General features: G+C 41.7%; 2 protein-coding genes and 1 long non-coding RNA gene across 3 annotated transcripts in view; 2 read left to right on the top strand and 1 right to left on the bottom strand.

Moving 5' to 3' along the window:
- LOC311035322 overlaps positions 1 to 22,286 on the top strand; it is a 228,107-nt gene extending 205,821 nt beyond the window's left edge. The window contains exon 2 of the long non-coding RNA XR_014599694.1: positions 22,217 to 22,286. This is a non-coding gene — a long non-coding RNA (uncharacterized lncRNA). The remainder of the gene's footprint in view (positions 1 to 22,216) is intronic.
- zcchc4 (zinc finger, CCHC domain containing 4) overlaps positions 1 to 23,387 on the bottom strand; it is a 32,255-nt gene that overhangs the window by 2,342 nt on the left and 6,526 nt on the right. The window contains exons 5-12 of the mRNA XM_084043456.1: positions 20,351 to 20,431; positions 7,632 to 7,704; positions 6,224 to 6,374; positions 5,270 to 5,373; positions 3,883 to 4,004; positions 3,368 to 3,443; positions 1,821 to 1,872; positions 1,287 to 1,431 (exon numbers count right to left, since the gene is read on the bottom strand). Of these exons, the coding sequence (XP_083899582.1) occupies positions 1,287 to 1,431; positions 1,821 to 1,872; positions 3,368 to 3,443; positions 3,883 to 4,004; positions 5,270 to 5,373; positions 6,224 to 6,374; positions 7,632 to 7,704; positions 20,351 to 20,431 (804 nt within the window). The remainder of the gene's footprint in view (positions 1 to 1,286; positions 1,432 to 1,820; positions 1,873 to 3,367; positions 3,444 to 3,882; positions 4,005 to 5,269; positions 5,374 to 6,223; positions 6,375 to 7,631; positions 7,705 to 20,350; positions 20,432 to 23,387) is intronic.
- On the top strand, positions 9,974 to 20,081 carry LOC311035321 (E3 ubiquitin-protein ligase TRIM62). The gene is made up of 8 exons (XM_084043457.1): positions 9,974 to 10,110; positions 14,335 to 14,558; positions 15,192 to 15,287; positions 16,612 to 16,851; positions 17,940 to 17,959; positions 18,197 to 18,327; positions 18,585 to 18,968; positions 19,662 to 20,081. The coding sequence occupies exons 2-8, from the start codon at positions 14,337 to 14,339 to the stop codon at positions 19,883 to 19,885; spliced, it is 1,317 nt and encodes a 438-aa protein (XP_083899583.1). The 5' UTR covers positions 9,974 to 10,110; positions 14,335 to 14,336; the 3' UTR covers positions 19,886 to 20,081.

Below are 23,387 nucleotides of genomic sequence, written 5' to 3'. Positions count from 1 at the left end.
ACTTTTACTTCTACTCCACTACATCTCAGAGGCAAATATTGTACTTTTACTCCACTACATTTATTTGAAAAAAGTAACTAGTTTATTTGCAGATATAAATGATTACATTATAAAACATACTTATTGTATACCTAGGCTATTTGAAAATAGCCGATCTACAAGCTCACAACGCGTTGCAACGCGTCACGACAGAAATCATTTCTGTCGCGATGCGACGCGCTGTGAGCTTGTAGATAGGCTATTTTCAAACATTTTAGTACTTTTACTTTTGGTACTTTATGTACATTTTGATGGCAATACTTTTGTACTTTTACTCAAGTAAACATAGAATTCCAGACTCTATACTTGTAACAGAGTACTTCTACGTTGCAGTATTGATACTTTTACTTAAAGGACGACTTCACCGCTTTTCAACCTATCTTCATATAATAGGTCCTCACTAATACTCATGATAAAATGGTAAAAACATTTTCTACTCGGTCTGTATCTCAGAGGAGGGCTGTCGACAGTTCAGAGTCCCGTCTACCAGTGACATCATCAATGGGGAATCCGAGCTAATAGAAACTGCAGGCTTTCTATTCCTGGAAAGTTGCAATGCAATAAAATAAGCCATTGTTCTCGTGTTAATACAAATCTAAATAAAACATGTGAAATCTTGTTGGAAAAAAAAATCATGCCTAACGATGATGTCACTGGTAGACAGGTTTCTGGACTGTCCACAGCCCTCCTATGAGACACAGACCAAGTAGAAAAAAATTGTACCATTTTATCATGAGTATTAGTGAGGACCAATTATATAAAGATAGGTTGAAAAGTGGTGAAGTCGTCCTTTAAGTAAAACATTTGAGTACCTTTTCCACCACTGGTTAACCATTATTATCATCCAACACTTGCACATGGTCTACTAGAGCAGGGGTCTTCAACAGGGGGTCCAGGACCCCTAGGGGGTCCTCAGAGCTACTATAGGGGGTCTGCCAAATCTTTGTGTGATTTCGTTTTTTTTTTACATTAACTTGAACCCTAGAATTCCTTTTCTGAGGGGAACATTAGCCAAAAATAGCAGATCTACAAGCTCTACAAGATTATAGATCTGCTATTTTTGGCAAAGAGGCTATAGGTGTAGAGGGAAAAAATAGCAGACTAAATTAAAAAAAACTTTAATCTGAAACAAAATTTGATACAATATAGAGTAGGGGGTCCCTGCTTCATCTCTCTCTCAGCTAGGGGGTCCTTGGCCTGAAAACGTTGAAGACCCCTGTTCTAGAGCCATTCTACATTGTACTCACTTGTTGACCCTCTGTGCGTGTCGCAGTTTGCAGGCGTTGCGTTTGTGCTTGAGGCTGCCACAGATGAAACAGCCCTCCTTGCTCTCCTGCCCACATGGGTGGCCCGGCAGGGCACAGTGCCCGCACGCCTGGCAGTGCTTCCAGGCTGGCAAGGAAGTTAACACGGATTCATAACCAGGGCCGTCACCATCATGACAATGTTTACTTGACGAATAACAGTCACGCAAGTGAGTGTGTTTAACAATTTAACTGTGTTTTTGGCATTGAAGACTAGAAGATAAAAATGTAATTTCTGTTTTGCTTTTAGGCGTAGTAAACTAAAAAAAACAGGGCGGATATGACAAATAACTTAAATATACACAAAACGTGACATGTTTAATGTTATACTTTCAAAATGTACTAGTTATATTGTACTAACATACTCTACCATACAGGTTGGTTAAAATATTTTTTTATTTTTTATTCATTAAAAGTGATGTGAAAAAGAAAATGGAGGTTGAGGCTTTCTTATTTTTGCCGTGTGGGTGTACTTACATGGCTTCACGCATTTCTCACACTTTTCGCAGTGCCTCCACTCCCGACCGTCCTGTTTAGATGGAGAAATCACTGGTACTTGAACTTTAACATGTGCATTATATCCAACCTCTGCATTCATTACAGAGACAAGCTGATACAGGCAATGTACCTATCATCAAATTAAGGTGTGAATTATATCCAACCTTTGCCCGCATAAACACATTAAGACCGGGAACGCATCTGTGTCATTTTTAGATTTCTGTGGCTATTCAAAAATAGCAGATAGACAAGCTTGTAGATCTGCAATTTATGAACATTTGTGGCAATATTTGAATATATATATTTTTTAAAGGGAACATTTGTAAATTGTAACTCAAATCTTTGCTTCATGGGGTCCCTGGAACTACATTTTTTTAGATGGCGGTCCGCGGCCAAATACATAGCATGGTGGGGGTCCTTGACATGAAAACATTTGAGCAGCACTGATATTATAGCAACATATACAGGGGTGCACATAACTGGTGTGCAGGTGCGCATGCGCACCCAAAATAAAAAATGCGCACCACATCAGGCGACGCGAGGCGCTTTTGCGCACCAACAGCTGGGACAGGAATTTCCAAGCTTTTATTTTTTAGCAAAAATAGAAAATAAAAGCCTGGAGATCGAGGCTAGGAATTTACTTCCTGAAGCCACACTCACACAATCACTCTAAAGCACCCGTCGGCCCCATGTACAGCCATTAGGCACAGGGGTAGAGATATGACTCGCGTCGCCTCGCATCGCCTCGCATCGCCTCGCTGCGTGCACACAGCCAGCAGCGGCTGTTAGAGGCACTCGTCACCGATGATGAACGCACCGTAATGGTGCAAAATATGCCGTGAACGTCCCAATCTGGCGGATAAAATCAGCGCAGCAGCACAGGGCACCAACCTTGGGGGCTTTATCTAACAGCGTGAGAAAAAAAAACGGCGAAAATCGACGGAATTTTGAAGCAGAGCGTCCTTTTTTCTCGCCCCCCCCCCCGTTGACAAAACTGTCCGGTGGGCACCGTGCTGACCCCCCCCCCCCGTTGAAAAAACTGTCCGGGCTGACCCCCCCCCTGTTGACAAAACGGGACGGGCGCCATGCGCACCAAGTCACATGTCCAGGTGCTCTTCTGCGTACCAGACCTAAAAAGTTATGTGCGCCCCTGAACATATACGTTTTTCAGAAAACCGTTCTGACGTTTGCTGTAAATTTTCACAATAAAAAAAATAATAATAGCAGATCCACAAGCTCGAGTGCTGCGTTACAAGCTTGTATATCTGCTATTTTTGAATAGCCGACGAAATCTAAAAATAACACATTCTTTCCCGGTCTAAATGGGTTAAAAGAGACACAAGCCGATACAGGTACTGTACTTTAGGATTAGAATAACTTTAAGGCTGTGAGTTACAGTATATACAAACCTCTGCATGGATTACAGAGGCCCAAACTGATGCAGGTACTGTGTCTTTAGATTAACTTTAACGTATGGATTATATTACAACAACCGCATGCATTATACTGAGACTCAAGTAGTGTACCTTAGAGGGACAGACGTTGCATTTGGCACAGTGCTTGTTGAGGGACCACACATGTCTCTCACAAATGGAGCAAAACCTGCCAGGGAACAAAACATGTGTATATTAAAATGCCCTTTTGATACGCCCTTGTGATTTAAGATTCAAAGATGGGATTAAACAATATTAAACTCCAATACAACTTTTCAATTATACTATTTAGGGATGTAACCATGCTCGTCTTTACTCTGGTATCATCATTCATTTGTTCTCCTTCTTGTATATACTGTATTTACTGTGGCCAATCAAAAACAAAAAGCTAAGGTTATCCTCAGGAATGATTATTGAGTTAATGGATTATTCTGACCCACTGCTAAATGTCCTGGGGATGTAAACACCAAACACTTGCTGCTAGGTGTAACAAGTCCTAACAGAGCTAAGGTGTGTGTGTGTGTGTGTGTGTGTGTGTGTGTGTGTGTGTGTGTGTGTGTGTGTGTGTGTGTGTGTGTGTGTGTGTGTGTGTGTGCGCGTGTTGCTACCTGTAGCCTTCCTTCGCAGGCAGGACGATGTCTCGTGGGGAGAGGTTGGTGAACATTCTGACAGGAGACTGTTTCCTGCCCGTCTTGCCGTGCTTGTACAGGGGATGGTTGTCATAATCCACCTGGAGAAAGAGAATGACAAACCCAGGGTTAGTGCATATCTTATCTTCGACCGAACGACTTCGAACTTGACGCGTGTGTCCCAGATGACCCAGGGGATGTGCAGCGTGCCGAGTGGGAATTTGATTAGACCAACGGTTTCAGAGAACCGAAGAAACACAAATATATGTATATGTCTGTGGTGGAAGCAAATATTTGAGTTAAAATGTTTGCTTAAAGATTTACACACGATTTTTCGAAAATAGCAGATCTACAAGCTCATAGCGTGGCACGAAGTGATGCGCTATGAAGTTGTAGAACTGCTATTTTTGATAGTCAACCAATGTGCTATATATATGGCTAAAATCGAAAATGACACAGATGCTTTCCTAGTTTTAATGGGCCAACAAGGGGTACAACATGTACTCCGACAACAGTCCTTGAACCAGTAGTCCAACTGTATATAAATATGGTAAGGGGCTAGCCTATTATCCCCCAGAGAGAAACCACTGGGTTCACTTTATAGTCAAATTATAGCCAGAAGTTAATTCAGAAGTCTGTCTACAGAAACATTATAGTTCAAAGCCCATTTGAAATAGAAGAAAGAAGAGAAAATGCAGCCAAAATAGGATTGGTTCCTTTGAATTGAAGTGAAACATAGCCGACGCTAAATATCACCCGCTAATTTTACACCAATGACTCTGAGCTGAGCTCTCAGCCATGCTTCCCCAAGCCTGGGATACACACAGTGATGAGAGGGACAGGCTTGAGAGGGACAGGCAAAAATATCTGCCAAAGTATTTTATAACTCGTCCATCTATGATGAAACTAATTTTACTACTGCAATCTGATAAGCAAAGAGTTATCTATAAATTAGGTGCTTTTCTAAAGAATGTTCTCCCTCTGTTTAAGTAAGGCATGCCATGCCTTCTTGCTATGTCTGTATGAAATACTATATAATGAAAATGTATGATATCTGTGCTCCATACCATGTGAACATGGTCGTGAGTTAAATAAATGATGATGATGATATAATCTCATCTCAATCGTCATCGTCATGCTTCCCCAAGCCTGGGATACACACAGTGATGAGAGGGACAGGCTTCCCATAGCCTGGGATACACACAGTGATGAGAGAGACAGGCTTCCCATAGTCTGGGATACACACAGTGATGAGAGGGACAGGCTTCCCATAGCCTGGGATACACACAGTGATGAGAGGGACAGGCTTCCCCAAGCCTGGGATACACACAGTGATGAGAGGGACAGCGGGGCGTCAGTACTGTACCTGGTAGTCTAGCATGGTGAGGGAAGGCAGACACTGCAGGATTCGGGGCTCAAAGAAATATGGGAAGATCCACACCATCGGCATGTCTTCACTGCTGCCGTTGTCTGGAGACACACACGCACACGCGCACACACACACACACACACACACACACACATTTTAATTTGTCGTATGGCATATTTATCAGTTCTTGTTTTTATTTTGTTTTTCAGTTTGGCGTTTCATTTCAGTTAAGTTTTAGTTAGTTTTACAAGTGCATAAGTAGGTTTAGTTTTATGAATTTCTCTTTATTTGGTCAGGTCTAATGAGGAAAACCTTACTTTAATAGAAGTTGGAAAAGGTACATGAAAGACTGCATGACATGAAATATGATTTATTTAACATGTATATCAAGAACCATTAACATTAGCTTGACCGAATAAATCACAACATGAACTTTAGTTGCCATTTTTGTTTCAGTTGACAGTTAATTTGAACTATAATTACTCTATTATTAAGTGGTTAAATAACAACAACCCTACAGGGGATTATGGGTAAGCAAAGCCCTGAATTGTAGTACAGAAATAGAAAGGCACGTCCAGGCATGAGAACATAATTATGAACTGCTTTTTATTACAGGGCACAGATTAAATACCAAGGCATTTTCACATCATCTAATAGGTGTACTCATGGTTTGACAGCGTGACTCATGATACTTTAAAACCACTTAAACCTTCGTTGACAGTGTCCCCCGGGGGCTATCCTTGGTCCCCTCCCTCCCCCCCCCCCCCTCTACACCAAATGTCTTCGCCCCAAAATAAGCTCAGAGCGCATCGCAACGCGTCACATTGTGAGCTTGTAGATCTGCTATTTCCGGCGACTGCTCACCTATTATGACGCCCAGAATAGGGACACTGCCAGGGTTCAAGTGCTTGAGCGAAACACGCATTCAAATGATGTAAACGGGGCACTTACCAGGGCTCTGCAGTTTCTTCCAGGTCTGTGAGATCAGAGAGAAAGTGTGGGCCAGGGGGTTGACCAGGCCCCCGAACGGAGGGTCCGCCACCATCACCACCTTCTCCCCGTCGGACCCACTGAGGAAGGTCTGCAGGACCTGAGAACAGGCCTAACGACATACAGAACAAATTATATACCACTGATTCTCATTTCTTTTTCATTTCGAGGGCCCCCCAGTTTGATAAACATTTTCATGTCTGGGACTCCAAACCCGGTGCTGATTTAACCCATTAAGACCTGGAACGCAACTGTGTCACTTTTTGATTTGAGCTAAAAAGCATTACTTTACACTTTGGCTATTCAAAAATAGCAGATATACAAGCTCGTAGCGCGGCACCGAGTGCCGCGCTACGAGCTTGTAGATCTGCTATTTTTGAAAAATCAAGAAAATCAAGAAACCTGTGCTTCTGGGGTTCCCTGGAACAAAATATTTTGAGATGGGGGTCCGCGGTCAAATACATATACATTTTGGGGTCTTTGACATGAACAAGTTTGAGAACCACTGATATAGCAACATGTTTTTTTTTTTTTAACTGTTAGGATTTAGAAGACATTTTGTAGAATCGGAACCTCAGGTCTTAATGGGTTAAAGGGGGTGTTTTTGTTCAAATAAGTGTTAAATAGCTCTATATCCAGATGGTACTCAATGCTATAGAGTGTTTGTTCAGTAACAGGGGTTTCCTCCTGTCTCTCCAGCTCTTCAGTAAACAGAAAATACGTTTCAGGGTCGGGATACAAATTTGATCCCATCAGGACAGAGAATTCAAACCGTATACAGGATAAACACGTGGAATTGAAATAGTTGAAACCAAAAAAATTGGAACTGGAATACTATCAAATGTAAGCTGATAAAGTGTCTTTGCAGAGTTATTTTTATTCATTCACAAACACATTTAGTAAATAGTTTTTTATAAACACTTTAATTTACTAAATCTATTAACATTACTGTAGTGCATTGGTTCTCAAAGTGGGGTCCGGCGACCCCCAGGGGTACTTAACGGGTCCATTTGGTTGCATTTGTACACTCTCAGAGTTATATTAACATTGATTTTACAATATAAATCGGGATCCCAGAGATACAAATGCCATTAAATGAGGGTCCGTAGCCTAATGCATGTCAAACTGGGGGGGTCCTTGAAATTAAAATGGTTGAGAATCACTGCTAGAGAGCCGTAAAAATCTTCTCTTATGGGGGTCCCTGGCATATCTTTTCAAATGGGGGTCCGCGGGCTAATAAGTGTCAATTTGGGGGTCCTTCACATGAAAAAGTTTGAGAACCACTGCTGTAGTGTACATTGTTATTGTCGTTACATTAGCCCAGACTAATCTCCATGATGATATGTCCATATTATGCTGTATTTCCTACCTCCCCTCCAAAGAAGTGATGGTTGAACATGTTGTAGTGGCAGAATTCATCCTGGCTGTAGAACTGTGCATACCTAAAAACACAAAGAAAAGTTCATATATCACTCTGGATCGTCATTGGTTGAAGTCATCCCTGGTGGGCAACCATTTGGGGGCAAATTGTTTTCTAAGGCCGGCATGACCACTCCAGTGACAGTGAAAACCACCATTGCTTCCATGTCTTATTATAAAGCTGCTAATTAGACGACACAAACATAAAATAAGCCATTATTTGAATCATAAAATCTAACAAATAGTCAAATTTAGTCAATTTAATATGAATAATAAAAGCTAAAATAAATTCTGACTATCTGGTGAGAAAAGTTGTCTGCACATAAAACATACATTTGTTTCAATTGATCAACTGAATAGCCCAATCTGAAGACCCCGGTAGATCAGAAACAGGTGGGTGCCCACCCATGTCCTAGAGAAAAGAAGTCTAAGGGGCACATGTCCTCTACAGAAAGTGTTTTTTGAGCAGCGGAGCGCTTTGGTTATCCGGTTGTCCATAGTGCTACATATGCACCGAGAAAGACGCCTCTGTGTGCTCAATGATTGTGGACGTGTGTCTCCAACCCTCTGCATAGGAAAGTGACATCGATGAGCGGCGCTCCTCTTCCCAATATCTAACAATTTCCAGCTTAGGCGCACAGAACGCTTCGCCAAAACATAAAAAAACTTTAGACGCAGAGAGTGCTGAAACGTGATGCTTGGCACTAGAAAGAGGAGCACTCCAGTGCGACTTAACCATAGATGAATGGCAGAAAGGCAGTGGCAGCTTTAAAATAATGCTTTCCGTGGAGAGTGACACGGCCCCTTAGAGATTATCTTGGTGTTGTCGGGCAAATTTTAACTTTTTGTGTTTTTCCGTAAAGTAACGCCCTACTTGATCATACTACAGTGTCAAAAGTAGCAGATCTACAAGCTCAAAACAAATCATGAAAGGAAACATATGTTTTGGACATATGAGGTTTTCACCCAACAGATAGGCCCGTCACAATTATTACATAATCACCTAATCGCACTTATTTGAGTTAATCGCAATTATCTTTGCATAATCGTCATAATCGTTTCCATGCTTAAAGATTTTCACACATTTTCAAATATTAAAAAAAGCAGAAATAGCAGATCTACTTGGTGACGTGTTGTAAGCTTGTAGATCAGCTATTTCTGCTATTTTCAAATGTATAAAAATACATGTCAATAATTTCTTTGTATATTGAAGTTATTTGTCATATCTGCCCTGTGCAATTTTCTATTACGAAGCCTACAAGGCAAACAGAAATTCATTTTGTATTCATACGTCCCACTGTTCAATGGCCAAACACACAATGAATCGCAATTATTTGAGTGACAATTAATCGTCAACTTAAATCTGTAATCGGGACAGCCCTACCGACAGAGACGATTTGAATTATTACTGATGAAGGCTTGACAAGCGCAACACGCCACCATTTCATCTCATGTGTGTTCCCTCAATAGATTATATTGGATTATATTGTAACATTTGTAACTCAAATCTTGTTTCAAATCAAGATTTTCCAAAAATAGCAGATTTGCAAGCTCGTAGCGCGGCACTACGAGCTTGTAGATCTGCTATTTTTTGACTAGCGCAACACACCACCATCTCATTTCATGTGTGTTCCGTCAATAGATTATATTGGAGAGCTCATAACCACTCAATAATTAGTCATTTATGGACTGTGCTACAGTTCTGACTACCACAGAATTCTGTCAGTCAATTGGCAGGGCCCTTCTGATTAAAGGCCCTTCCCCTTCCCGCAGTGTGTAATAATAACTAATAACTGCGAGCTAGCCAAACAGAGCGTGTTTTAACATATCTATTATGCACACTCGCTTGGGCAATTAACCCATTCAATCCGGGAACGCATCTCTGTCATTTTAGATTTATTTGGCTATTTAAAAATAGCAGATCTACAAACTCATAGGGTGGCACTTGGTGCCACCCTATGAGCTTGTAGATCGGCTATTTTTTTTTAAATCTTGAAGATTTTTGCAAATCTTTGAATATATATATTTTTTAAGTGAACATTTGTAAAATATTTTCTTCCATGGACCCCCCCCAGAAGCAAAGATTTGAGTTAAAAATGTTCGCTTTAAAAGATATATATTCAAAGAGTTGCACAAATGTTGCATTTTCTCAAAAATAGCAGTTCTACAAGCTCGTAGCCACGCTATGAGCTTGTAGATCTGCTATTTATGAATAGCTAAAGAAGTCTTAAAATCACCCAGGTGCGTTCCCGGTCTGAATGGATTAATAGAAAGGTTTCCAGGTTACGGTAAGGAGTTTGAGTGCACACAGTGCAGGCCACAGCTTGCACAAGAAAAGAACACACCCTCCCTTCCCCTGCTGTTGTAACCCACACAGCACATTCTTTGCAGACACACAATACAGAGAGACACAGAAGAACGGATAAGAGGTAAGCCGCACCATTACACATTATCGAACCAAGTGAACCCTAACGACAGTGGTGGAAAAAGTAATCAAACGTTGTACTTAAGTGAAAGTATCAATACTGCAATGTAGAAGCACTCTGTTAGAAGTACAAGTCTGGAATTCAAAATTTACTTGAGTAAAAGTACAAAAGTATTGGTATCAAAATGCACTTAAAGTACCAAAAGTAAAAGTACAAAAATGTTTGAAAATAGCAGATCTACAAGCTCACAACGCGCCGCGATGCGCCGCAACACGTTGTGAGCTTGTAGATTGGCTATTTTCAAATAGCCTAGGTATAAAATAAGCCTTAAGTGGTTAATGTATGTTTTATGATGTAATAATTTATATCTGCAAAGTAACTAGTAACTGAAGTTTTCAAATAATTGTAGTGGAGTAAAAGTACAATATTTGCCTCCGAGATGTAGTGGAGTAGAAGTAAAAGTATATACAATTGGAAATTCTCCCTTAAAGTAAAAGTACCTCAAAATTGGACATACGTACAGTACTTGAGTAAATGTACTTGGTTACTTTACACCACTGCCTTGCGCCCCTATTCTGGGGGTGAACACTAAAGTGAAAGAGATTAGCTGTAGAGGGAAAAAAAACTGAGGGTGCCGAGTATTAGACCCCTGGGGCGATTGCAATGTAGTCAATATTAGCCTGTGTGTATAAAGCATAAACTAGTACTCGTATCGTTGACTTGAGTGAAAGCAGAAATACCAGTGCTGCAATACTGTGTTGCAATACTGTGTTGCGAGTAAACTGTCATGTATTCAAAATCGTACTCAAGTGAAAGAACAAATGTATTATCATCAAAATATAAGACTGAAAGTACTCCTCATGCAAAATACCCATTTCTGCTGCAGGTGGTAAAGGTTGAGCTGATTTGTATGACTTTATTACGCCGCTGGGTAGTTTAACCTAAGACATTATGTATTAGTAGATTCATAATGTATTAATGATCTAAATCTGCAAAGTTAATAGTATTTAAAGCTGCAGTGGAGTAAACCCTACAATATTTCCTTCTGACGTGTAGTAGAAGTATAATAGCAGAACATGTAAATACTCACTTGAGTAAGTGTACTTAGTTACTTTCCACCACTGAGCATGAAGCAGTGGTTGTCAAAGTGGGGTCCGGGGACCACCAGGGGTCCTTGAGGGTGTTCCAGGGGGTCACCAGCCAAATGATTGATAGTTAGGAACCAAATGGACCCTTATAGGTCTGCAACTCTAAGTGTACTAATGGAATCAAATGGACCCTTATAGGTCTGCAACTCTGAGTGTACAAATGGAACCAAATGGACCCGTCGGTGCATTTGGTTTCATTTATACACTCTCACGGGTGTCTCATGGGGTCCATGGCCTAATGCAGTGGTTCTCAAACATGTTCAGGACCCCTAAATGGCTAAAATCAGTTTAAAACGGTTAGACAGATTGTGATGCATAATTAACCCATTAAAACCAGGAAAGCATCCGTGCCATTTTAGATTTTTGCGTTGGTTAATCAAAAACTAGCAGATATACAAGCTCACAGCGCGTCACTTTGTGCCGCGCTGCGAGCTTGTACACCTGCAATTTTTGAACACTTTTGAAAGATATTGAAAGTATGAGAACTACTGATTTAGAAGACATTTGTAGAATCGGCCCCAGGTCTTAATGGGTCAACTCATTTTGCTGCATGGCGACCGCCTTTAATCCCCCACTAACACCCCTGGGGGTCCACAACAACTGGCCTAATGCATACCAAACTGGGGATCCTTGAAATTAAAACAAGTTTAAGAACCACCGAGCACAAAGGACGTTGCTGTTAAAAGGAGTAGTTCACCCAAAAAAATGACTTATTTGCTATCAATTGCACGCCCCATGAAGCATTGAATTGGTGTCGATTTCTTTTGTTTTTGTCGCATTCCTAAGCCAATGGCGGTCTCTCCGGTAGATACATTAGCATCCTTCCACCGGACATCAAATTATTGGCTTATGAATGTGACAAAAACAAAATAAAAAACTCCATGAATTCAACGCTTCATGGGGTGTGTAATTGATATAAAATAAGTCAGTGTTTGGGTGAACTACTCCTTTAAGTGAAAACCATTTGAGCATGAAGGGCATGTTGCTGTTAAGTGTAAAAGTGGTAGTCCATTAAAAACATCATGCCGTCTACCCTCTTGGCAGGTGCAGCAGTTACTTTACAGAGGTAAACACACTGGCTCCGTTTAAGGTCAGCTCACAGGCATTTACGAGGCTAACAGGACGACAGTTTGCAGCCAGCCCACTTCAATACAAAGTGGGATAAGAAAGCCAGCGCTGAGTGCCAAATATGTCCAAGGAAGATAGTTTGGCACGGAGCAGTATCTGAATGGGAGGTGTGAAACTCGAAAATCTGGTTCAACCTCGCTCACACGGGCATGCGGTGACTTTTACAATAACATGGGGAGTCTGGCCACGCTCTCATCAGGAAAGACTTCACAGCAAGTGCCACCATAGATGACGAAAAATGTTTTTCACTGACGAAAACTGAATAAAAATTAAGCTGCAATGACTAAAACTAAGACTAAATATAGTGACAATTGCATCAACAAATTAAAAATCACACCCTGTGTGAAGGAAGCGGTGCCTTTGGGGCGGGGCTTAACTCATTTCAGTTCGTCCCTATTGGTGGTCTGAGTCCACTTACCAAATTTGTACTTGGTAGCATGCTGCAAGCTGGAATGATGGCTGTTTAAATCCCAGCCAATGGGTAGACAGAGGGGGCAGGGCTTAAGTAATTACAGTTCGTCCCTATTGCTGGTTTTAGTGCATGTACAAAATTTGTACTCCGTAGCATGCTGCGAACTTGAGTTATGGCTATTTGAAGGCCAGCCAATGGGAAGACAGAGGGGGCGGGGCTTCAGCAATTCATGCTGGTCCCTATTGGTGGTCTAAGTCCACATACCAAATGTGGACTTGGTGGCATGCTGCAAACTGGAGTTATAGCTGTTTAAAATCCCGTGCTCATACGGGCGCTGGGGGTCCCTGGACCCCTCTTTGATAACTTCATCAATGCATGCTCGTGCCTATTGGTGGTCTAAGTCCACATACCAAATGTGGAGTTGGTGGCATGCTGCAAACTGGAGTTATAGCTGTTTAAAATCCCGTGCTCATATGGGCGCTGGGGGTCCCTGGACCCCTCTTTGATAACTTCATCAATGCATGCTCGTGCCTATTGGTGGTCTAAGTCCACATACCAAATGTGGAGTTGGTGGCATGCTGCAAACTGGAGTTATAGCTGTTTAAAATCCCGTGCTCATTCATCCCAGGCTCAAACGGACACACAGACAAAGTCATGTATAGAGCGGTTGGCACCGCTAAAAACTAGACTACAATGGGACTAGTGGAGAAGAGATCCAGTAGAACTAAGACAAGTCATTTTATGTTTGGTTGCCCTCGGGTCTTGCGCTCTGAAAATAGCCGATCTACAAGCTCACAACGTGTCACGCTGCAAGCTTGTAGATCGGCTATTTTCAGCATGCAACCAAGTGTAAAATCAGCCATTACGACACCATCAAGGCCTGCCAAAACACATTGTAGATTTAGTCAACCATAACCTTATGATATTTAGTCGACTAAAACTAGACAAAAACTAAAACATTTCAGATGACTAAAATATGACTAAAACGAAATCAAAATGTGCTGTCAAAATCAACACTGGCTCCTAGTGCGTTCAGCATTACAAACGGCTTGTAGTCTAAGGGAAAGAACCATAGCATCCAGACTAAAGCCCAACTGATCGGTCTTGGCTGTTGTATTATTTTAAGATTAGTATGAGCTATACAGCCGCTGTGCCCTGATTTGTAATCCCTTTTACCCTGGTGTCCCCATTTTGGTAATGTCATTATCATAGGTGACATTTTTCAAACGTTTACAAAAATAGCATATCTACACAAGCGCTCAACGCATGCGACACATTGTGACCTTGTAGATCTGCTATTTTGTTTTAAGATTCCTGAATATGGCTTCTAAATGAACGTGGTTAAATAAAATAAAGTTCAGTTTTAAAATAAAGTACAATATTTGCCTCTGAGATGTAGTGGAGTAGAAGTTAAAGTATTGGAAATACTCCAGTGAAGTACAAATACCTCAAAATTGTACTTAAGTACAGTACTTAAGTAAATGTACTTAGTTACTTTACACCACTGAACCGATTACATGTTTTGCTTCTCACTCTCAGGCATGGCAGAGAAGGAGCAAATATCTGCTGGCAGTGAACGGCCAACGCTGTCCACCACCGCCCAGAGTGGTGTGGCAGTGCCCCCAGCAGGTGGCAACGGTGTATTGCAGGACGGTGGACTGAGTCTGACTGTACTGGACTCTGGGGGAAACGGAGTGGTCCAGCCGTTCCCGCGCTCCCCGAAACTGCTACGCAGACTGGCTGAAAGTGGTCACGTATCACAGGTACTTAAAACTACATGCTACAACGTTGGGTCTTTGCTCTATATCAGGGGTGTGGGCAACTTTGATGATGGAGAGGGCCACTATATTTCCACACTCACTCCAGAGGGCCACATTGCACATGCTGTCGGGCCACACAAAAGTAGCAAAAATAGCCGATCTACAAACTCAAAACGCGTCGCAGTGCGGCGCGTTTTGAGCTTGTAGATCTGCTATTTTTGCTACATTTCAATCCTGATTTTTGTTTTGCTATTTTTGAATTGGAATCCTGAAAAGTAACATTATTTAATTTCAAATGCATTCAGTTATACTTATGTTAACTTCATGAACTTAAACATAAATACAATGGCAATAAAAAAGACAATAGAATTTTAATACTAGTCATTAAGCTACTAATATAGACTGAAGTAATTAAAGCGCGTCATGTTTGCAATTGTGTAACAGCTGAAAGCAATAATATATCAGTATTCCGCAATTAACCTGCGGGCCGCATTAAGTGAAGGTGGGGGCCCCATGTGGCCCCCGGGGCGCCAATTGCCCACGTATGCTCTATATGTAAATAGTCTTGAGACTGTGGTGTTGCGATTTGGCACGATAACAAAACTTGAAATCGCATTGAATTCAACGTGTACACAGGAACAGCTGTCCAGACGTGTGGAGGAGCTACAAGGAGAGCGGTCCAAGGCCGAGGATCACATCCAGTCTCTGAAGAAACGCAAGGCGGACCTCTCTGTGAGTACATAAAGCACCATTTGTAAGTCACACCTCTCCCGAGTACATGAACGAAGCACCATTTATTCCACCAAGAAACACCTCGATGTATCCCATAATGGCAACTCCGAGAGAAACAACAGCTGGGTTGTAAAGATGCTGCGAGTGATATTTGTTTGTTTAAGGCCTGGAACGCATCTCTGTCACTTTTTGATTTGAGCTAAAAAACAGTATTTTACACTTTGGCTATTTTTGAGAAATCGTGAAAATGTGTGCAAATCTTGGAATATATATTGTTTTAAGGCAAACATTTTAACTCAACTATTTGCATCTGGGGGTCCCTGGGACAACATATTTTGAGAAGGGGGTCCGCGGCCAAATGCATATCATGTTGGGGGTCCTTGAAATGAAAGAGTTTGAGAACCACTGATATAGCAACATACGTTTTTTCAGAAAACTGTTAGGATTTAGAAGAGATGTTGTAGAATCAGCTTCAGGTCTCAATTGGTTAAAACAAAAACCTTTAGTTAAAAAGATAGTTTCATCTAATCAGGAGAGAAAACCCCACAAAGATCATTTATCATTTTACATTTTGTACTGTTCCAGTTCCAATAATTGTCAAATTTTCACTTCCAATTTCACTTGTTTATCCTGTATCAGTTCTCTCTCCTGATTTGGATAGAATTGGTATCCCACCTGAACATTTATTTTCTGTTTACTAAAGCATTGGTTCTCAAAGTGGGGTCCGGGGACCCCCAGGGGTACTTGAGGGGGTTCCAGGGGGTCCCCAGCTAAATGATGGATAGGAACCAAATGGACCCTTATGGGTCTGTAACTCTGAGAGTGTACAAATGGAACCAAATGGACCCTACCGGGTCCATTTGGTTCCATTTGTACGCTCTCACGAGTTAAGTTAACATCGATTTTACAATATGAATTGGGGTCCCAGAGATAGAAATGCCATTAAATGGGGGTCCGTAGCCCTAATGCAAGTCAAACTGAGGGTCCTTAAATTATAATGATTGAGAATCACTGCTAGAGCAGTAAAAATCTTCTCTTATGGGGGTCCCTGGCATATCTTTTCAAATGGGGGTCCGCAGGCTAATAAGTGTCAATTTGGGGGTCCTTGACATGAAAAAGTTTGAGAACCACTGTACTAAAGAACTGGAGACTAGGATACCCCGGTTACTGAGCAAACACTCAAGCAATTTTACGGCTATCACACACACACCATCTTTATCATCATCAGCAGTGGACCTTACTCAACTTCCACCCCTCTCTCTCTCCCCCTTCATCTCTCTCTCTCTCTCTCTCTCTCCCCCATTCATCTTCATCCCTGATGAAGAGGAGCACGGAGGTGCTGAAGCAGCAGGTGCGGGAGCGCTACGACGGCATGCGCTCCGCCCTGACGAGGGACGAGCAGGCCGTCCTGGACTCCCTGGAGCTGGACCTGAGGGAGACCAGCGCCCGGCTGGACCAGGTGGTGAAGACCTGGGACCAGCACCTGGGCCAGGTCGCCAAGAGCATCGCCGCCACGCACAGAGCGCTGGACAAGAGCCCGGGGGGGCCGGGAGGAGACCAAACGGTAGGCGGATGGGACGATAATCGCTAATATCGTTTATCGTGACAAAAAAAAAAACTCACAATAATCGTATTGCAGAGATTTTAATTTATCGTGAAATTGTCCTCCGTCACACTGGGATGAATTAGCTTTTGTTGAGCTGCAAATTCAGTAACACTTAACCCATTTAGACCAGATTCTTAAAAAAGTTTTCTAAATCCTAACAGTTTTTTGAAAAATACGAAAACATTTTTTTTTTCAAGATTTTTCAAAAAATAGCAGATCTACAAGCTCATAGCGCGGCACTCGGATATCTGCTATTTTTGAATAGCCTAAAGAAATCTAAGTGACACAGATGCGTTCCCGGTCTTAATGGGTTAAACCCTCTATACTTGATAAAACTGACCTTTAAAGAACGCTGTTATTCCACTCTGCACAAATCGATTCGCCAAAAATAGTAGATCTACGTGCTCACAAGTTCACAACGCGCTGTGAGCTTGTAGATCAGCTATTTTTGGCGAACGGTCTCCCCAGAATAGGGATGCTGGGGGTTCAAGTGGTTATACAGAATTGCCATTTTAAGTTTTAAGCATATTTCGATTATCAATTAATATTGGTAATCACAATTATTTTTGCCACAATAACCGTGACATGTCATGAAACACTACCCTTCCTCTTTGTCTGGCTTACTTGTTGTTAACTAGTTGTACGAACTCTTGTTTTATTGTTGTACTGTTTTATTGGATCTTGTTTAGTCGATACACTTTTTGTTTTAGCTCCTGCTCATTTGATTTTGCTATTTTGTCTCATCTGTTTAAGAAAGTAGGTAGCTGATATATAGCACTTTTACCTTAGCGCTAGGTATACTCTTGGTTGCTTGTTTTTGCAGGAAATGCACTTAAGACTTCTGGTGATTAGTAGTTTTGTTCCCTACCTATGTTGAATGCACTTATTGTAAGTCGCTTTGGATAAAAGCGTCAGCTAAATGACTGTAATGTAATGTCATTTTCATATCGTCCCTGACTCCCATCCCTAAAATCTATATCACGCTGTACTTTGTTTTTTGAGGAAGTGGCAGTATTATTCACAGTATCCCTGTGTCTCTTCCACAGACTCAACCTGCAAATCTGAGGTACAGTTCTCAGCTCACAGACACGGATCACACCTTCTTGCTGTTGGGCAGAAACCTTGCACATATCTCCACTTTTTTTTAAAAATTCATATACTAATGCCCTATTTTTAAAATATACCTCGTCATATGACAGTGTTGAGGAAAAGTAGCCAATTTAAACATGTTCTCCTATCATACTTTGTTCCCCTGTAGTAGAGTCTTGCGTGTCTAATATCATTGCGATCCCTTCCTTCCCAGTGCCAAGAAGCCAGATGCATCTGAGGCGGGGATACGACTGAATGAGGGTCGATTTGAGAGGCTGCTGAGAACGCTGCGCTCCATCTCCAAACAGCTGAAAGCCCAGCTGCAGAGGAAGACTCTGTTGTTAGGTATGATTACGTAGCCGGGCAACTATGGGTGTTTTTGACCGATATGTACTTGACCGATATGTATTTGACCAATATGACCGATGTGTATTTTGGCAATAATAGAATGTGTTGATATTGGTATCGGTCATTGTCCTTTCTTTGTGTATTTAAGTTTTTTTACAAAGCCTAAAAGCCACACAATCAAATTTGTATGACAATTAATCATCAAGTCAAATGTCATAATCGTATTACAGAACATCTGTCACTTTCCGTTCCAGACTTGTCCCCTGTGGTGATCGACCAGCAGACCTGCCACGGCCAGATCGCGGTGACGGCGGAGGGCCGCGGCGCGTACTTCGCGGCGGCCCCCGTCGCCCAACAATCCGCTCCCGAGCGCCCGCTGCAGTTCGACAAGGTGTGCTGCGCGCTGGGCTCGGCCGCCGTCACCAGCCGCCAGAGCTACTGGGAGACGGACGTGCGCTGCTGCGGCGCCTGGGCCGTGGGCGTGGCCTACGGCTGCCTGGAGAGGAAGGGGCGGGACAAGGGCTCCAAGCTGGGCCGGAACAGGAACTCGTGGTGCGTGGAGCTCCGGGACGGGCGCCTTTCGGCCTGGCACAACGACCGCAGCGTGCCGTGCCAGAGCGACGGGCAGGCGCCGCCAGGTAGGGCTGCCAACTAACAGATATTTTGTTATTATCTTTTAAATGATGTAATTCTTTTTCAATTACTATTTCAATTATTAATTATAATAAGTAAGTAGATCTGCTATTTTTGACTAGTTATTTTCACTATCGATAAGCTATTTTCACTATGCTATATAGATATAGATATAGATATAGATATAGATTCGCTATTATCGTTTATCCTGATTAAAAAAAACTCACAATAATCGTATTGCAGAGATTTTAATTTATCGTGAAATTGTCCTTCGTCATACACTGGGATGAATTAGCTTTTGTTGAGCTGCAAATTCAGTAACACTTAAACCCTCTATACTTGATAAAACTGCGAATATAGATATATTCACAGATATATATATATATATATATTCGCAGACGCGCTGTGATTGGCTAGCGAGACGCATGATGAAATGAATAATAATGTAAAAAATGTAAGCACGTCACTTCGCAGGACGTGCTGTGATTGGCTACCGAGATGCATGATGAAATGAATAACTCATAAATATAACCGCTCACTTCACACTGGGTGTGATTTTTTTTTAACATTATATTTAACATTTTTGCCCAAAACATTGATCAATTATGAATCGAATATTGATTTAAGTGATTGATTTGTTTTTTTTATTGTTATTAAATTGATTAGTTCAATTAACTGTTCCACCCCTATACCTCCAGGCAAGGTGGGAGTGTGGGTCAACTACCAGAAAGGTCAGCTGGCGTTTTATGACGCCGAGCGGATGAAGGTTTTGCAGCAGTTCTCGGCCGCCATGACGCCAGTGTTCGACAGGGCCCATCACCAGTTCACCGAGCCCCTGTATCCCGCGCTGCGCTTCCTCAGACCACCGGGGGGCCACGCGTGGCCCAACCACATCCAGATCTGTGACCTCTCCGCTCTCTGATGACGTTCTGCACTTTAATATGTTACCAAACTCAAGCCCGACCGAGGTTACATTTTTGGGGGGTACGATGCATTTCTTTTGGAGAGTCCTAGACTACAGATTACCAATGTTTTGACCAGTATTTTGTCAAAACCTTTTCTAATCGATTTGAGAAAAAAATAAATTGATGAACGTTTCTGTTTAAAGTGGTTAAAAAGGCAAAAAAAAAACATTTGTTAGGTGGAAACCAAAACTGTTACTTTTCAGAAATTAAATTCAAAAATATCAAAAGTAACAGATCCACAAGCTCAAAACGCATCGTTTTGCGCCACGTTTCGAGCTTGTGTGACTTGTGACTTGAGTGTGTGACGCTGTAGTATGATCAAATAGGGCGTTCATTTACGGAAAAAAACACAAAAAGTTAAAGTATGGATATGAGAGGTTTCTGCCCGACAGCAACGTTATAATGTATAAAAAGAGTCCAACCTCAAGTCAATGTCCAGCAGAAGACTCTTCATTGGTTCGTCCTTCTTCTCCTGGTTGCGCAACTTGATCAGCTCATGGAGTCTGGGACAAGGACATAATAAACTTTAACTAAGAAAAATTACATTTCTGAACACGTTTAAAATGTCATTCCCGTGTCAGTGGCCTGGGGATTTCTTTGTCACTTTTATTAGGTTGGAGTCGATATCAGTTGATCAATAGAAGTGTAATTATTATATATTAACTGTAATTACTGGATATTAGGCTGTGATTGACTGGATGTTAACTGCTGACAATATTTCACAAAAATGAAACATTTTGATAATATATCCAATCACAATTTTTTTTCTCCCCTTTCACTCATGTGAGAAAAGTCTATTGAAATGCTTGTTGAATAAATAAAGTTACAGTGACATTTACTTCTGTCAAGTTAGACTTTCTTGTAACCATCAACTCTGTGGATTTGCTTTTTTGAGCCTGAACTGCAGGTTAAAGGGATAGTTAACCCCGAAAATGACTTTTTTTTTCAATCAATTACACACCCCATGAAGCCTTGAATTCTTTGAGATTTTGTCCAATTCCTAAGCCGATAATTTGATGATAGGTGGAAAGATGCTAATGTCTCCAGTAGGAGACTCAAAGTTGACAATTTAAGTCTCCTACCGGAGCCACCGCCGGTCATCAAATTATTGGCTTAGGAACGCGACAAAACCACAAAAAATGTGTAATTGATAGAAAATAAGTCATTTTTTGGGTTAAGTATCCCTTTAACATTATTCAGCATGCTGACTATATAAACATCCTCAGTTAAAGCTGAAATCCGGGATTTATTTCAGTGAATAGAACATTATTGAAAGAAATGTGTATGGTATAGTATGTAAATACAACTAGCACATCTTCAGTGGTTGGAGGTGTTGTCCCTACTCTTCCATTGAGGAATTTAAAACAGTGTTTCTCGAAGTGTGGGGGGGGGGGGGGGTCCCCCAGTCAGATGAGTAACAGTTTAACCACGTCAGCACTATTTCAAAAACAGAGAAAATAGCTGATCTACAAGCTCACAACACGTCGCGTTGTGAGGTTGGAGATGTTCTCTTATGGGGGTCCCGGGGAACCAAATCTTTTCAAATGAGGGGTCCGTGGCTTAATATGTATCAATTTGGGGGTCCTTGACATGCTGCTGTAAACTACAGTAGTTCCGATACTGATACTAGTATCGGAAAAGCTGCTGATATTGCCTAAAATGCTGGTATATCGTGGTATTGGTGAGTATGCCAGTCTCTACCATTCCAATATCACATAATGTCAAGGACCCCCATAACTCAGAGAGTTACTTTCACTACGAGAGTACAAATGGAACCACATGGACCCTAAGCTTGCCGTAAGGGTCCATTTGGAACCCCCTCAAGGAACCCCGACAGTCCCTGGACCCTACTTTGAGAACCACTGTCCTAGATTGTAATTTTTCTATTACACACTGGTATCGGTACATCCCTACACATCTCTGTAAACCTAACCTCGGTCCCAGCCTCACTCATCTGTGGTCACGACCTAAAGCAGCGAGTGTCTAGGAAGTCCTGAGTGGACAGATTTCCGTTTCCCCCGGAAACGATATTTTTTTACCAATCACAACACTCGTTTCATTCACGGAGAATGTTAACAGATTTGTAAAGCATCAACGTCATTTCCTTGGGCGGTACTTCCGCCAAATTCAACCATTTCCGGTTGTCAACTTCCTAGACAACCAACATCGCAGGTCTTGCCCAGGGTGCTGTAAACCTGACAAATGTTCCAACTGCACCTGGGCAGTGGTGTTAACACATCGGGTGCCAAACACGGTAAAAAAACGTGTTTTCAGAGAGTAGCGCTTAGGTGACTCTGAGAAGGAAGGGACAGCTGGATCACCGTGCCAAAAAACATGGCTCCCCGTCCGCTCCCGTTGTATCTCCTTGATAAAAAACCTCTGTATCTCCTTAACTTTTTACAGTGGGGAAAACGAGTCATTTTCGATGGGCGATTACTCCGTAATGGCGACTCGCGTGAGAGACGTTTTTGTTCCAGGCGTTAGCCAGGACCATCGATCGCCATGGACGCATCCATTGTTTGCGTGTGGGTGCTCGCCGTGGAGTCCACGGCTATAAACAGCACAGCGTTACAAACGGTGAAATCTCTGGCACTCAACGTAATCCATTTTAATAAAACGCTGGCACCCGTTGTGTTAAGTAACTCAGTACATTTACTCAAGTACTGTACTTAAGTACAAATTTGAGGAATTTTCACTTTACTTGAGTATTTCTCATTTTCAATACTATTACTTCTACTCCACTACATCTCAGAGACATATATTGCACTTTTTACTCCACTACAATTATTTGAAAACTTTGGTTACTCGTTACTTTCTTGATTTTGATTATAATTACAAAACACATATTACCCACTTCAACCCTATATACATTTTGGCTATTTGAAAATAGCAGATATACAAGCTCACAATGAGTTGCGATGCGACGCATTGTGAGCTTGTAGATCGGCCATTTTCAAAAGATTTGTATACATTTGAAAACTTGTGAAATGGGACATTCTGCATAATGACTACTTTCTACTTTTGGTAATTTAAGACATTTTGATGCCAATAGGCCCTATGCACAGCAGCCATATTGTAAGACATTCACAGGTGTTATCAATGATACTAATGAAGGCTCTGTTCCATTCTGGTCAGACGGAGTCAGGGTGCTGATATTGTGCATGTTGGCTCACTGGAAACACTCCCAAATGGCCCTTTACGGGTGTGTAACTCTGAGAGTATACAAATGGAACCAAATGGACCCTTACGGTTCCATTTGGTTCCATTTGTACACTCTCAGAGTTATGTGGGTCGTGGAAATCTGAAATTCAAAAATCTGAGAACTACTGTGCTACACTAAATGGAACAGAGCCTTCATTAGTATCACTGGTAACACCTGTAAAGGAAGTGATAATATGGCTGCTGTGCATAGAGCATATACCTTTGTACTTTCACTCAAGTGCATTTTTGAATACCGGA

Source organism: Gymnoscopelus microlampas (assembly GCF_963454915.1).
Source record: "Gymnoscopelus microlampas genome assembly, chromosome: 19".
NCBI lineage: Eukaryota > Metazoa > Chordata > Actinopteri > Myctophiformes > Myctophidae > Gymnoscopelus > Gymnoscopelus microlampas.
Note: the sequence above shows the minus strand (reverse complement) of the source record. Positions and strands in the feature narration are given on the sequence as shown.